Consider the following 13,262-nt stretch of genomic DNA (forward strand, 5'->3'; position numbering starts at 1 on the left):
GCCGGATGCGGATTTCGTATTGACCAGCCATGGAACGAACCCGGTTCACTTCATTGGAGGGTCAATGCTCTATCCTATGAGCCATCACGGCTCAATTTAAGTCTCTTAAAGCTGTCATCTGTTTTGAAAATAGCTGGGGCATTTACCACGTACCTTGCCAGTGCGACCTTGGCTACACCGGGCAAACCAGACTATCTGTAAAATTTATACTTTTATAGCACGATATATCTCCGTTATCGAGAATACGATAAATCATCAATTGCTGCACATCGTTGGAATATTAGGCATAAAATCAATTTAGAGAATACTGAAATTATATCCACCCTAAATTATATCCACCCAAAATTATATCCAATGCTGGTTCCCTTGTTATAACGACATAGGTTCCTCACCACTTCTCTATAAAGCGTGGAAGTGCATTTTGCCCTGATACTCTCGGCCACCGCTTTTTTTTTTCCTTCTGTTTTTTTTTCATCTTTCTTTCTGTTACACTCTCTGCTACTGTGGTTTTTCTAGTTTTGTGTCCCAACTTTATTTTTTGTATTTTATATCGCTTAATTTTCTTCTTATTTAAGCCCGGCAAGTTTTAAGAATGGGCGCCTATATGTGGGCGTTTAAAAGACGTCGAGTTTTTTAATCAAGTAATATGGGCTTTATATTTATTAAAATTGTAAAACCCGCATAATAAGTTATTCAACAGTGCTGACATAAAGTATCCTCAGAGGTGGACGGATCATGGGTTAGAGTCTCTTTGCAGTCAGGAGCCCGTAACCATGGGAGGTTTTCGTGGTTTTCCTCTCCATATAGCGCAAATGCGGGTTAGTTCAATCAAAAAGTCCTCCACGGCGGCAAAATTTCTCCCAATACTTGATCCAAGAGTTCCCTTGTCTTCTGGATTGTGTTCAAAATAACAAGGCTACGGGGTTAAACATTAGAAGTCGTAAACCCAAAAATTGGGTCGGCTTTTCAACGACGGCTATAAAATAAAAAATAAGTTATGCACAATTGATAATATAATGGTATAAAATTAAGAAAATTTTTTCTGCATGTTATTCTTGTTTAAGCTATGACTGCTATTGTGATTATCAAAGCTAAAGAAATCATATTTTAAGAAAACATTTATAGATTAATTAACTTCTTTCCTGCTGATGAAAATATCGAGACTCATCATCCCTGTGCTACCGGTTTCCATATGGGCGCGTGTGTAGTTTTGTGAGTATTGGCGAAAAAGAAGATGCGCATTTTTCAATCTTATCCCTCTCTCGTCTGATATACTTTGAAAACAATCTCAAGGTCATTTTATTGTACTTCGATGAGCCAAATATGCTTTTTTTTAGTTTTTGCCTTATAAAATTTAAATAGTACATCATGCTCTTTAATTTTGAACTCACCAAAATTAAAGATCGTCAAGTTCTGCATTAAATGGTTACCTTACTATGATTTAATGGTTCGGTCTGAATCAGTAATAAAAAAAAGTACCGCATCTTTCCGTTTCTGCTGAAAAATGGGTTACACTCGCATGTGATCCAAAAATGCAGCTTTAAGTAAACATTACAAGATACAAAAATTCCCTGCAAGAAACGTCATGCATGCTTTCAAGAAGTTGGTTCTGTAAATGGGAAACCCATTTAGCAACAAAAAAAGAAAAGAAAAAAAAAAAAAAAAGCATTTTTATTGTAACTTTTAAATAAAACCTGAAACTTATTTTTTTACTCCGCCTAATGTTTGAAAATTTAAAATTAAGTTTTCAAAATATCAAGAATTATTTCTTACGAAAATCAAGAAGATAAAACTTGAGCATATTTAAAAAATAAAAAAATTACTTATGAATTTTTCGATGATGCCTTCATAATAACAACATAACACTGAACTCGCATCGCATGGGCAAGAAGTCTCAAAGGTAGATAAATCTTGATGAAATTTTGTTGGTTCAAAAGACTTGCCATATAAAAGCAGGAGTAAGAACAGTTAATTTAGCTTAAAAATATTTGAATGATTTTTATTAACTGGTAAAGCCATTTACATTCATACATATTTAAATACATTAACCGCGAGAAATAATCTTTTTAAAAAGACATCGGACTACATTACTGAGGAATTCGGTTTCCCAAGATGTTTTCATGATCTGATAAATATTCCGAGTATCTTTTCGAAAATTAAACACCTTATTTTGATTGTTATTGTAGAAACCACTTCTGAACTAGGGTAAGACCACGGTAAAATCAATCAAATAAATATCAAAGAAACATTTTATTCTTTAAAGTTATTAGAAATTATTTTGCTGCGATATTTTTTTTCCCTTTTTTTTGTGTGTTCCGCTATTTAAAAATTTAATATTTTTAAGAAATAAAAAGTAAAATGCAATCACTACTTTAACTTCCTTTCATCTAATTCTCCGGGATTTATTATATTCGATTTTTAATGCGTATGAAGCTAAGTGAGTAAATATGTATTTTAACTCAATTGTTATTTTCTACTGATTTGCTTCGAGTTCAATAAAAAATTTATTTTTTACTATAAAGAATTGTTTTGTATTTAATAAAATGAGATTTTAAAGCGTCTATCTTCGGACAATTCAAAGTAAAAAACGAGCGTAAGTTATGCAAGTTGTTAATGTAACGTAATTAAGCGGTGCTGTAGAATATACAACTTATAGGATATAGGTGTATTTATTATAGGATATAAAAGAAAGATGACAAAGATATAGGAAATCATCTGCACACTCCGTGTAAAATTATTGATATAATTCAGGGTTACTCAATGTTTTCTTTCTCACTTCAACATGCAATAACGCCTGACATAAATAAGACAATTAAACTCGTTGTTTGTATATAAAAATCCGATCATTCGACCAAAAGTTATTACGGTGTATGATTTCATAAATTTTTTTTCTGCCTTATGTGCAAAAAGGAACTAGAAAATGTTTAAAAAACGTCCTACTTTGTATAAAATTTTATTTAGACTAAATGAAATAACGTTTCAATTTCTTTGTGCCACGGCACAAAGTTATGTGCAAAAAGGAACTAGAACCTGCGTTATGTGTTATGTGCAAAAAGGAACTAGAAAATGTTTAAAAAACGTCCTACTTTGTATAACATTTTATTTAGACTAAATTAAATAACGTTTCAATTTCTTTGTGCCACGGCACAAAGTTTTGTGCAAAAAGGAACTAGAACCTGCGTTATGTGCAAAAAGGAACTAGAAAATGTTTAAAAAACGTCCTACTTTGTATAACATTTTATTTAGACTAAATTAAATAACGTTTCAATTTCTTTGTGCCACGTCACAAAGAAGCTTAAACCTCACCATATATTCGATGTATTTACAAGACGTATGGACGAAATACATTATCACCTTTACACCTATTAATTCCAAAAAAGTTGCGATTTCTCGACTAATTCCGTGTTTTCGGAAATGAATAGCAGTGTTTCAATTGTTTATTTTCTTTCTTCATCACTGTTTACTCAATAGTTTACATATTGTTTGTCTATGGTAAAAACTCCCCCTACCACAAAGTCGGAGACCGTCTGTTGCTTTGGAAGCAAGAATAGCGCATTTCAGGGAGGGTAGCTTCTCTTCACTCTAGGGCTAACACAATAGACCGAAGAAAAAGATTCCCTTTCTCTCGCTGACTCGAGCCAAAACCTGTCCTAAACAGTGACCTCATACCCCTACTTGAAATAGTTATACCTCGTTGCCATAGTCAACGCCACGGGTCCAGACGGATGGCTAGGGGAGTTCTTACTTTATACAAACTATAGCAACAACTTCTGTTAGTTATTGGAATTGTATGATTCACGGCAAGACGCATGAAGAACTCCACATTGTTTCTCTTTATTGTTTATTATCCTGAAATTTCTGAATAAATTCAACTAAAGGGGAACAATCTCGTAGGAAATAAAATTTCAACGAACCGCCAAATACTCTTTATCCGGATTATTTCAATAAAATAATTTTTAAGAGATTTAAAAAAAAGAGTTCTCGTTAAATCTGAGTTACGTTTGTAGTGCCAGGACTTTATAGTTTAATATGGACGTTTTAACATTGAACAAGCTCGTTAAAACCTAATCTAGTTAAATCAAGACTAATTATAAACGAGTTAGACTATTCACATAAAACGGAGAAAGTGCCGAAAGTTAAGTTTTTTTTTCTCCAGCTGTTAAAATTTTATGGCAGCGCGTGAATCGTTCAAATCTTTTGCAATTTTGATAAGTTGTCATATTGAATATCTCATTGATGATTAGTGCTCTTTCTTACTTAATGTTATAATGACAGTTAAAAATATTTTGAGCTGAAATATTGTTTAACTTAAAACATGATTGTCAAACAAGTTTGCGTCATATTATAGTTCGCTCAAGACCAAATGATACCTATGATACGGTTCCATCTGATACCACGTGTCCAACCTGACATACCACGATTCCACCTGATATACTACGGTTATACCTATGGTGGAACCGTGTTTTAGAAGCTCTTCTAACCTGGATTCACTGACAACTCAAGGACAAGTTAAGAAATTAGAATGAAGACCCATTTTATAAAAATGCCTGAAGAAAAAGAGAAAAAAAGAAGTTTGATGATAGATTTAAAGAACACTGTTTTTATTGAATCCCAATGTTTTTCAGATTCACTATGATGTTGAAAGCTATTTGCATCTAATTTTTATTTTCTATCCTCACTTGTATTTTTTCAATTATTATGTTTTATGCGATGCAAAATTTTATTCTGTAATTGTCGAAGAGCGTAGTGCAAGAAACTGTTAAATGGCATTTGAGTGATTTTTAATCGCAATTAGTTTTAGATTGTTTAGAAACTTTATGTAACAGTTTTTAGGATATTTTTTTCACCCTTTTAAAGACTTCGCATAAAAAATTAGTGTTTTATTCTTAAAACCTGGGAAATCGAGCAGTTTCTAAATGCCATTTGTCTAAGTTTTCCATATGCTAGGCTCTTCAATTCCTCTTGTGTGAAAATTCCATTTTAATTGTTGAATGTTTTCTAAATGTCATTTATAACAGATTTTTATACACTAATTAAGCACTTAATTCTTATTGTGTAAATATACTTTTTCAAATGAGAACTGTGTTGTTAAAAAAAAATGTGTCTGGGAGTTGTGAGTGAGAGTTAATGTTTATGAAACAGGCTCAAAAAACAGGGCGTCTTCATAGCATGAGGTGGTTTCGGGCACAAAAATGTTTTAAGCCCCAAAGTTCTTCAAAGTTAACTAAAACCCCAAAGTTGAAATCTAGCAATAAAAATCTCGATCACATAAAAATAGGTAAATATATGGATTAGTTTTAACACATTTTAAAGTAGTAACCAGGTAAACCCCAATATTTATACAATTTTAACTAAATAAAAATAAAGGTATGCTTTTTAAAACATTTCATTTTAAAATTCTTTCTTTTTAAAAAAAAATATTATTTAGAACTAAAAGTAATGTATATTTAAGTGAATATTTGAACATTAATGATATTTAAAATAATTTTCCGAGCCACTTAATATGAAAATTACAAAAAAAAGTCTGATCTTGTATAAACTTTTTATTATTTATTATTTTTTTATTGGCGGGCACTTGAATCTATTTCCCATTGGCGTCAGAAATTCCAGAATTTCTATTCTCTTATTGTTACCCAGTGGGCGGGTACCTGTGTCTCAGCCCCGGCAGTGGAGTAGCGTCGCCCACGTCATACAACCACAAATCCGTTTATAGGGCTGGTTGCATTCACACAATCACACAGAAGAAAGGACATAGAACACAGAGAAAGTTACATCCATGCCTACGGTGGGATTCGAACATACCACTGCCCCCGTAGTCCAGTACAATGACCACTAGATCAGTTATCGGCATCTAGAATAAACTTTATATTTATTTTGAGACGATATATTTTGTTATTTTTTTAATATATAATGCAATTTACAATTTTTAAAAGGTAAGATTCTTAAGGCCTGCCTGAGGCTCCTAGGTATTGCTATGCGTAAAGACGGTATTGACATAGAAGATGGTTTTCCTGCTCCCTCTGGCTCGATTAGACACTAGATTTCTCCATTTATTGATTTTCATGGTTTTAAGATCTTTTTCCACAGAAATAATCAATCTGGTGTTTGGTCTTCCCCTTCTTCGGTTGCTTGTAAACTTTCCAAAAATCAGCTTCTTAACTGAGCCACAATCATGTGACCCAGCCATCTTATTCTATAAGATTTAATAACTGAAATTGGCACAAAGTATTCATTGGCACAAAATCAATAAGATTCACGAATAGAAAATTTGAGAAACTCCAAATTTTATTTCTCATTATATTATTAGATTCATGTTATTAAATATTTAAATGCTTTAGTTATCGAATAGAATAGCAGTTTAAAAAACTCTAAATTTCACTGTCTACTTATAGTATAAGTTTTATGTTATTAAATGTTTAAATGCTTTAGTTAGTTATCAAATAAAATAGCAAATCATAAAACTCTAAATTTTACTGTTTCAATCTAGTAGTAGTTTTATATTTAAATGCTTAGTTATCAAGTAGAATTTCAAATTGAGAAACTCTAATATTTGCAATTTCATAAAAGTAATTGTTTTATGTTATTAAATATTTAAATGCTTTAGTTATCAATATTTCTTCATTATCACGAATTTATTTATTTTTATGAGATTTTTCTTATCTTTCTGGTTTTCTGATTGAAGATAAAACATCAATACATAATAAAATTGAGCTTTTAAGATAAATATGTTAAAAAAAATCTCTAGTCTAGATCTCATCACAATTTTTTACACTATTAATAGTTTAATCTGGAAGTCATGTTTATCAGAATATGTTCCGAGAATACTATTTGATTGTCTTTATGGTATCTGCTGCATGTATTTTGACTTTCTCTCAAATTCAAGAATTACTTTAGATTCCATTAAGGAGTTTTTTTTTTAATTTCGTTCTTTAAAACTGTAATTAAGACATTACTAATTGTTTCGACATGCCATTGTTATATTCCTTTATCGGAGGAATTTTCCGCGTCAATAAAAAACCTGAAAAAAAGCCTGATGTCCTTTTACAGGATAAAGAATACAAGCAATTAGCTGAAGAAGCTCTACAAAAGGCTATTGCTGTTGTAGAATCCAATGGTTGGAAAGTTGAAAGATCTGATGGGGATGACAAAATCTATTCTAAAGTTATTCCCTCATATGGAAAGGTTTTTAAATTTGAAGTAAGTAATTTAGTTTGATTTTAATTTCTTTTTAAACGTAATTTTTTTTTTTTCTTTTTAGAAATTGATTAAAATGGTTTCAGTATAGGTAACAGTCAAAGCTCTTTATTTTTTCATTAGGATATTGTTATGAAATAACATTCTAAAAGTAGTACTATAGAACTACTACTATTTTAAGTAGTAGTAATTCATCAAAGAAAAATAATCATAGTAGGGGAGAGGGGGGCACATGTGAACAAATTTTTTTTATTTCTTCATTTTTCAAAAAATATCAACTCGCAGAAAAGAAGTCCATATGTTTAAATAGTCCTTTCTTCATCTTATGGAATTTTTTGAGATTTTTCAATGAAACATTTCTTTACTTTATGATATTTTAGAAAATTGACTTCAATTGTTCATATGTGCCCCTATGGGAGGGCACATATGAACATGCCTGGCGCACATATGAACAAGAGTAAAAACACAAAGCAATCATCATATTTAAAAGAAAAAAATATGTAATATAACAGGTAGAGAAACACATTATACTGAAGGGGTTGTAGCTTACTACGTGATTTTATTGAGTTTATTTCTTTATGTGAATTTATTGGGTTAATTTCGTCAATTGGGTTTTTCGCAACTTCATGTTCCTCAGGAGTTGTAATGGGCGTTTTTCTTTCTTCTCTGATACTCTTTCATGTTTTTTTTTTTTTTTTTTTTTTTTTTTTTTTTTTTTTTTTTTTTTTTTTTTTTTTTTTTTTTTTTTTNTTTTTCCATTTTTTCTATCTTTTCATTTTTAGCTTTAGCATTTCAATCTTTCTTAGGTGTATCAGTTAATATGCGTGATTTTTCCTTTTCGCGTTTTCGTTTCTTTAAGTTACTTGGACTCTTGGAAATGGTCGGATTGATTCTGGTGTGGGACAAGTACTGATGGCACTACTGTTAAGATAAAAACCGTTACAGTACATCTTAAAAGATATATATTTTTTTAAAATGAGTAACATTGAAATGTGCAGTCACAATTTATAATACAAGCATTAAGCTGAAGAAGCTCAATTAAGAGTCACTGCAATTGCAAAATCCATGGTTGGAAAATTGAAAGATCTGATGAAAATGTAAGAATCACTTTTTAAGTTATTCTTTTACATGCGAATAAGTTTTCTTTGAAGTGGAAGTAAGTAAATAAGTTTTTTTTTAGTTATTTTTTCTTCTAAATATTAATTTGAATTGTTACTTTTTTGTATCGAGTGTCGTTATGAAATAAAATTCTTTTCTATTATTAGGGTCCTCAATGTTTATTTTTAGAATCCTTGTTAAAAAGCAGTAAAAAAGTACACACACTTGGGATCGCAAATTAATGTTTTAAGTGAAAAAGAAACTACTTTTGGTATCTTTCGCATTACAAATAAGAAAGGCGGGATTAAAAGAATCAAAACCAGTCCCGCAGTGGACTGATCGTTTAGACACGATTCCCAGCAGGTCACCGAAGTCAAGCATCTTTGGCTGCGGTCAGTGTGCGGGTGTTTGATCACTTGGATCAGTCTGCGTAGGGACCGAGGGTGTGCGGTATTGATCCTTGCTAAACTGTTCTACCGTAAAGTGCTCGACTTCGCGTGCAGGTCGTTGGGCTACCGAAGTGGGGGTGCCATCCCCTCTGCAGAGAATCGAAATTGTGATGGCTTGTCTTCGGATCATCCTCAGGGATGTTTCCCAGACCGTCGCCAATAGCCCATTGTGCAGTTCTAGTGTGACGTAAATTAACTGCAACAACAACTACAAAATCAAAATCAGTTTGCTTGCTTGATGAAACTAAGTAACTCAACCCCTCTCCGTCTCTTCCGGCAATCGAATAGGCCTTGTTATTTTTAGTTCCATCTTCCTCAATAGTGAATTTTTAGAATTTTATAGCGTTTTCGTTTTTTTCCTCGCTTGACCCTTAAAATGTGTACTTTTTATTTCTTTCTTGATAAGCATTTTATTAATATACATATTAAGTGCGGTAAATAAGAAACATCCTGTATGGGAAGTAGTAGTTGCACAAACCATAAAAATAAACGTTAAAATATTTTTCAAAAGAAAAAAAGGAAGAAAATGAATGACATAATATTATGCAATAGTAATTTGTAATAATGTCGATTATATGAGATTTTTTAAAAATATGATTGACCAACATCGTCGACCAGCTATATATGGTTGAACATGAATAGTCGCAAACTCAAATATGGGTCTATGTTCAACACCAGTTATAAAAAATAAAGGGGTAGACCCAACAAAAGAGCCGACTTAATAATTGCTGTCTTCTCTTATTTGTGGTACATTTCTAGAAATCTTGCCAAAAAGAAAGTCAACATGTATTTATTAACTATAGTAGTTGAAAGCTATTATTTAGTGCAAGAAAAAAATCTTAATCGAAAACTCGTAAGGGATGGATTTGAGATTAAAAATATCAAAACCTGTTTCATTGTCTGAGGATATTGAATTGATGCGAAAGGTGATTCTTGGAAATTCCTTCAAATTTTATATTGCAAACTTGTTTTTATATTTTTTTATCCATGATTTTTAGATTTGGAATTTTTTTTTTTTTTTTTGCCTTGATTAATTTTGTGACCTGTGCATACTTTATTTTTGATAAGGGCTTTAAAAATATATATTAAGTTTGGTGATTATGAAACACCTTGTATGGGTGTGAAAAAGGGTTATTTTGATATCACCCTTAGTTTTCTCCTCCATGATAAATATTAAAAAATGTTTCATAGATTTCAAGTTAGCTGCAAGTAATTAAATCTTCAATTGTCTAATAGTGATAGTACTTACTCCCAATCCGCTTACTTACCAATATGATCATAACAGTAATATCAAATCAGCTGTTTATCTTTTTAATTCAATTGCAATTTATTAATTATGAAAACAATTTTTATGATACATTTCCTTTTATACTTGGAAATATGTTTAAAATGCTTAATATTCTTGTTATCTCCCTATATATAAGGGGCATTCAAATGAAACCCGGTCACTAGTGTAAAGTAACGGTAACGATTTTGCTAACACACAAATGTAGTTATACACAGTACACATACTCAAAAATAGTAACCAAAGCTGTTGGCACATTTATCCCATTGCGATGCTAACAGGTCTATCCCATCTTGTCGGATCCAGGCCTGGACCCAGTCACACACGTCATCGTCCGTTGTGAATCGATGTCCGCGAATATCTCGTGTTAGAGGTCCAAAAACAGGAAAGTCTCCAGGAAAACAGAAAGGCTTTGACTGTACGGTGGATGTTCCAGCGTTTCCCAACAAAACTTGTTGTTCCTGCTTACTCTCCTGCATGTTCCGTAATGGACGATAACTTGTGTGGCCACCTTCTCTTCGGCGTGCAACCACACTGTCGCTATGCAACGTCAAACGTTGCGCATTCGTCAGTCTCTCTACCAATAGATTGTGCCGCCATACACGCAGTTACGTGGCTCCCCATTACGTCTAATGCAAAGTTAAACGCACTGACAAGGTTTAATTTGAGTGACCCTTCATATATATATATATTTAAAAAAAAACGTTATAACTAAATAAACTATTATTATTAGATGAAGCAAAAAGAAATTTTACATATTTCTAGAGAAATGTTTAAAGACCATTTGGATATCAAAATGTTATCGCTGCATTATCTGGTTTTGCATTTATTTAATGTAGATTACTGCTAGTTTAGTCTTGTAGTTATTTTATGATTGTTTTTCGATGTTCAAAACTTTTTTGTGCCCCCGAGATTTAGTTAGCGAAAACTACAAGCAGTATAATTAGGATTATTTTTTTTTTGGTAGCCACGTACTATGTCTAAAAATAAGTAAAAAGTGTTCCTTCATTTAAATTTTGAAATAGTTTTGTAATAATTAAATAATTTTTATTAACGGTTTTAAAGATTTTTTGAAGTAAAGGAAAAGCTAATCATTTTAAAATTATATATTATTGCAATCATATACTCTTATGACTGAATAAGAAAAAAGAACTTTGGAACCTCTCCAACATTTTAAAATAGTTTCTGAGTTATTAAAGCTTTAAATTCTTATTTTAACATAAAAAAGATTTTAAAAAATGCCCATTTCTAATGTTTAAAAAAGTGAAAGAAAAAAAAATGTCTAAATATAAATAAAACGTCTTCCTTCTTTTAAATTTTTTTGAATTAGTTTTGGAGCAATTAAATAAGTTTATATTGACAGTTTTTTTTTTTTGTGTGTAAAAGAAAAGCTAATCATATTAAAATTATTTATTATTGCAACCATGACTGAAGGTAAAAAAAAAATTTTTTTTAGCCTCTTCAACATTTTAAATTATTTTCTGATTTATCAAATTAAATTTTTTTTATCATAAAAAAGATACAATTTAAATGCCTCTTTCTGTCTTTTGGACAGAATGAAAGCCAAATATATATTTCATTCAAAACTTTTGCATTATTTTAATTACAATTTGGATACGATGTAATAACAATAATAACCTATGTAAGTATTAGTTAAAGTAATTATATGAATTGTACCAGGTGAGTCATAAGCTATCCCATGGAGTTATGTGTAATTACGTACCGGACTGTTTCCATGGAAACTAGTGGAAACCATAATGCAAGACTAAGATGTTCTTGAAAACGAAGAATATATCATATGGAAATAAGAACTCCTAAGATAGCTTGTGGATGTTACCTTGAAGTTTCTGTTTTTTTGAATAAATATTCACGTTACAACGTATCTATTTATCATTTGTGTTTTATTTAACCTGTAAATAAATAATCGTTGTATTTGTTCCTCTGTTCATTAGAAGAACATTTTATTAAAATAGAATGTAACAATATATATATGTTATTTCAAATTTTCTTTCTTGTCAAATATGATAATTTAAATGTCTTACTTCTGGGTAAAAGAAGATACTTAATTTTTAAAGCGTTTCGATTTGAGTTTCATCTAAGTGTTCTATACTTATTACTATTATTATGCATTATACTTATTGTTTATTATGTGCTTTCGTAGTTTTTAGTTTTATTCTCTTTCACAGATTTCATTAAATAATTTAAACTTAATGTAATGTCTTAGAAAGATAAATGAATAAATAAAGGGAAAGAAATTGAATAATCTATTTATTCATGTGAATATCCAATTTTTGGTTTTTGAACAATTTGCTTGTAATAAAATTTTTGTTTTGAATTATTTTAACATTTGGATGGCAAGCAACAGAGAGCAGGATGTGGAACCCTTTAGTTCTATAACAAAACGTTCTATAATTTTACTAGTAAATTGCACAAACATAAAAATATTTTGACAGTCATAATTTTTTAAGTATTTTCAATGATTTGAAATTATTGTTCATTATTTGAATCTTATCACTGTTATCAATCAAAAGCCAATAGATTTTTTTTTGTTTAAAAAATTTAACAAAACTTAAAGATAATTTTATAGAGTTCACCTTTTCACTATTTTTTTTAAAACTATAGATTAAAAATAAATTTTTGTTACATATAGAATACATTTTTAACTGTTATTGACTTCAACTGTCCTTTCAAAAGATTTCATATTAATAAGTATTTTCATGAATATTTTTAGGGTATTTTAAACATATCACCTAAGAAGGTTATCGATTTATTGTACTTTAAAGGAGAAGAAATGCATAAATGGAATCCTACAGTAAAAAAAGTTCAGGTAAAGACTCTTCTTTTTATTTCAGAATAAGCTTAGTGTAAAAGTTTTTTGGTACTCAATGATGTGTTTGAAAACTTTTTTGTATTGTACAGTTCCCCTGAGAATATGTACAAGTTAGATTGTTTAATCTTCACATTAAATAAACACATTATTTCAATTAACACATTACTATTATTATTAACTTACTATTTTCGTTATGTAATTTTAATAGGTATAACTTAGCAAATTTTGTTACTCCTTAAGTAATAGATGTTAAATTTAAACATTTAAATCTAATCAAATAAATGGTCATGAACTTTAAAGTGCTTTTTAAGACCAGAAAGTACTAGATTAGAAATAAATTCCTAAAACATATTTTTGTATCAGTAGTAAAGGATCAAAAATCATACATTTTAAAAGAGTACCAGCT

The 13,262-nt window shown here is 30.4% G+C and overlaps 1 protein-coding gene across 3 annotated transcripts in view; it reads left to right on the forward strand.

Annotated features, from left to right (window-relative positions):
* Nucleotides 1–13,262, forward strand: part of LOC107455314 (stAR-related lipid transfer protein 3) — a 57,164-nt gene that overhangs the window by 36,758 nt on the left and 7,144 nt on the right. For all 3 annotated transcript variants that reach the window (XM_016072827.3, XM_016072825.3, XM_016072828.4), the window contains exons 9-10: nt 7,048–7,197; nt 12,758–12,853. In XM_016072827.3, coding sequence (XP_015928313.1) covers nt 7,048–7,197; nt 12,758–12,853 — 246 coding nt within the window. The remainder of the gene's footprint in view (nt 1–7,047; nt 7,198–12,757; nt 12,854–13,262) is intronic.

Source organism: Parasteatoda tepidariorum, chromosome X1, assembly GCF_043381705.1.
Source record: "Parasteatoda tepidariorum isolate YZ-2023 chromosome X1, CAS_Ptep_4.0, whole genome shotgun sequence".
Taxonomy (NCBI): Eukaryota; Metazoa; Arthropoda; class Arachnida; order Araneae; family Theridiidae; genus Parasteatoda; species Parasteatoda tepidariorum.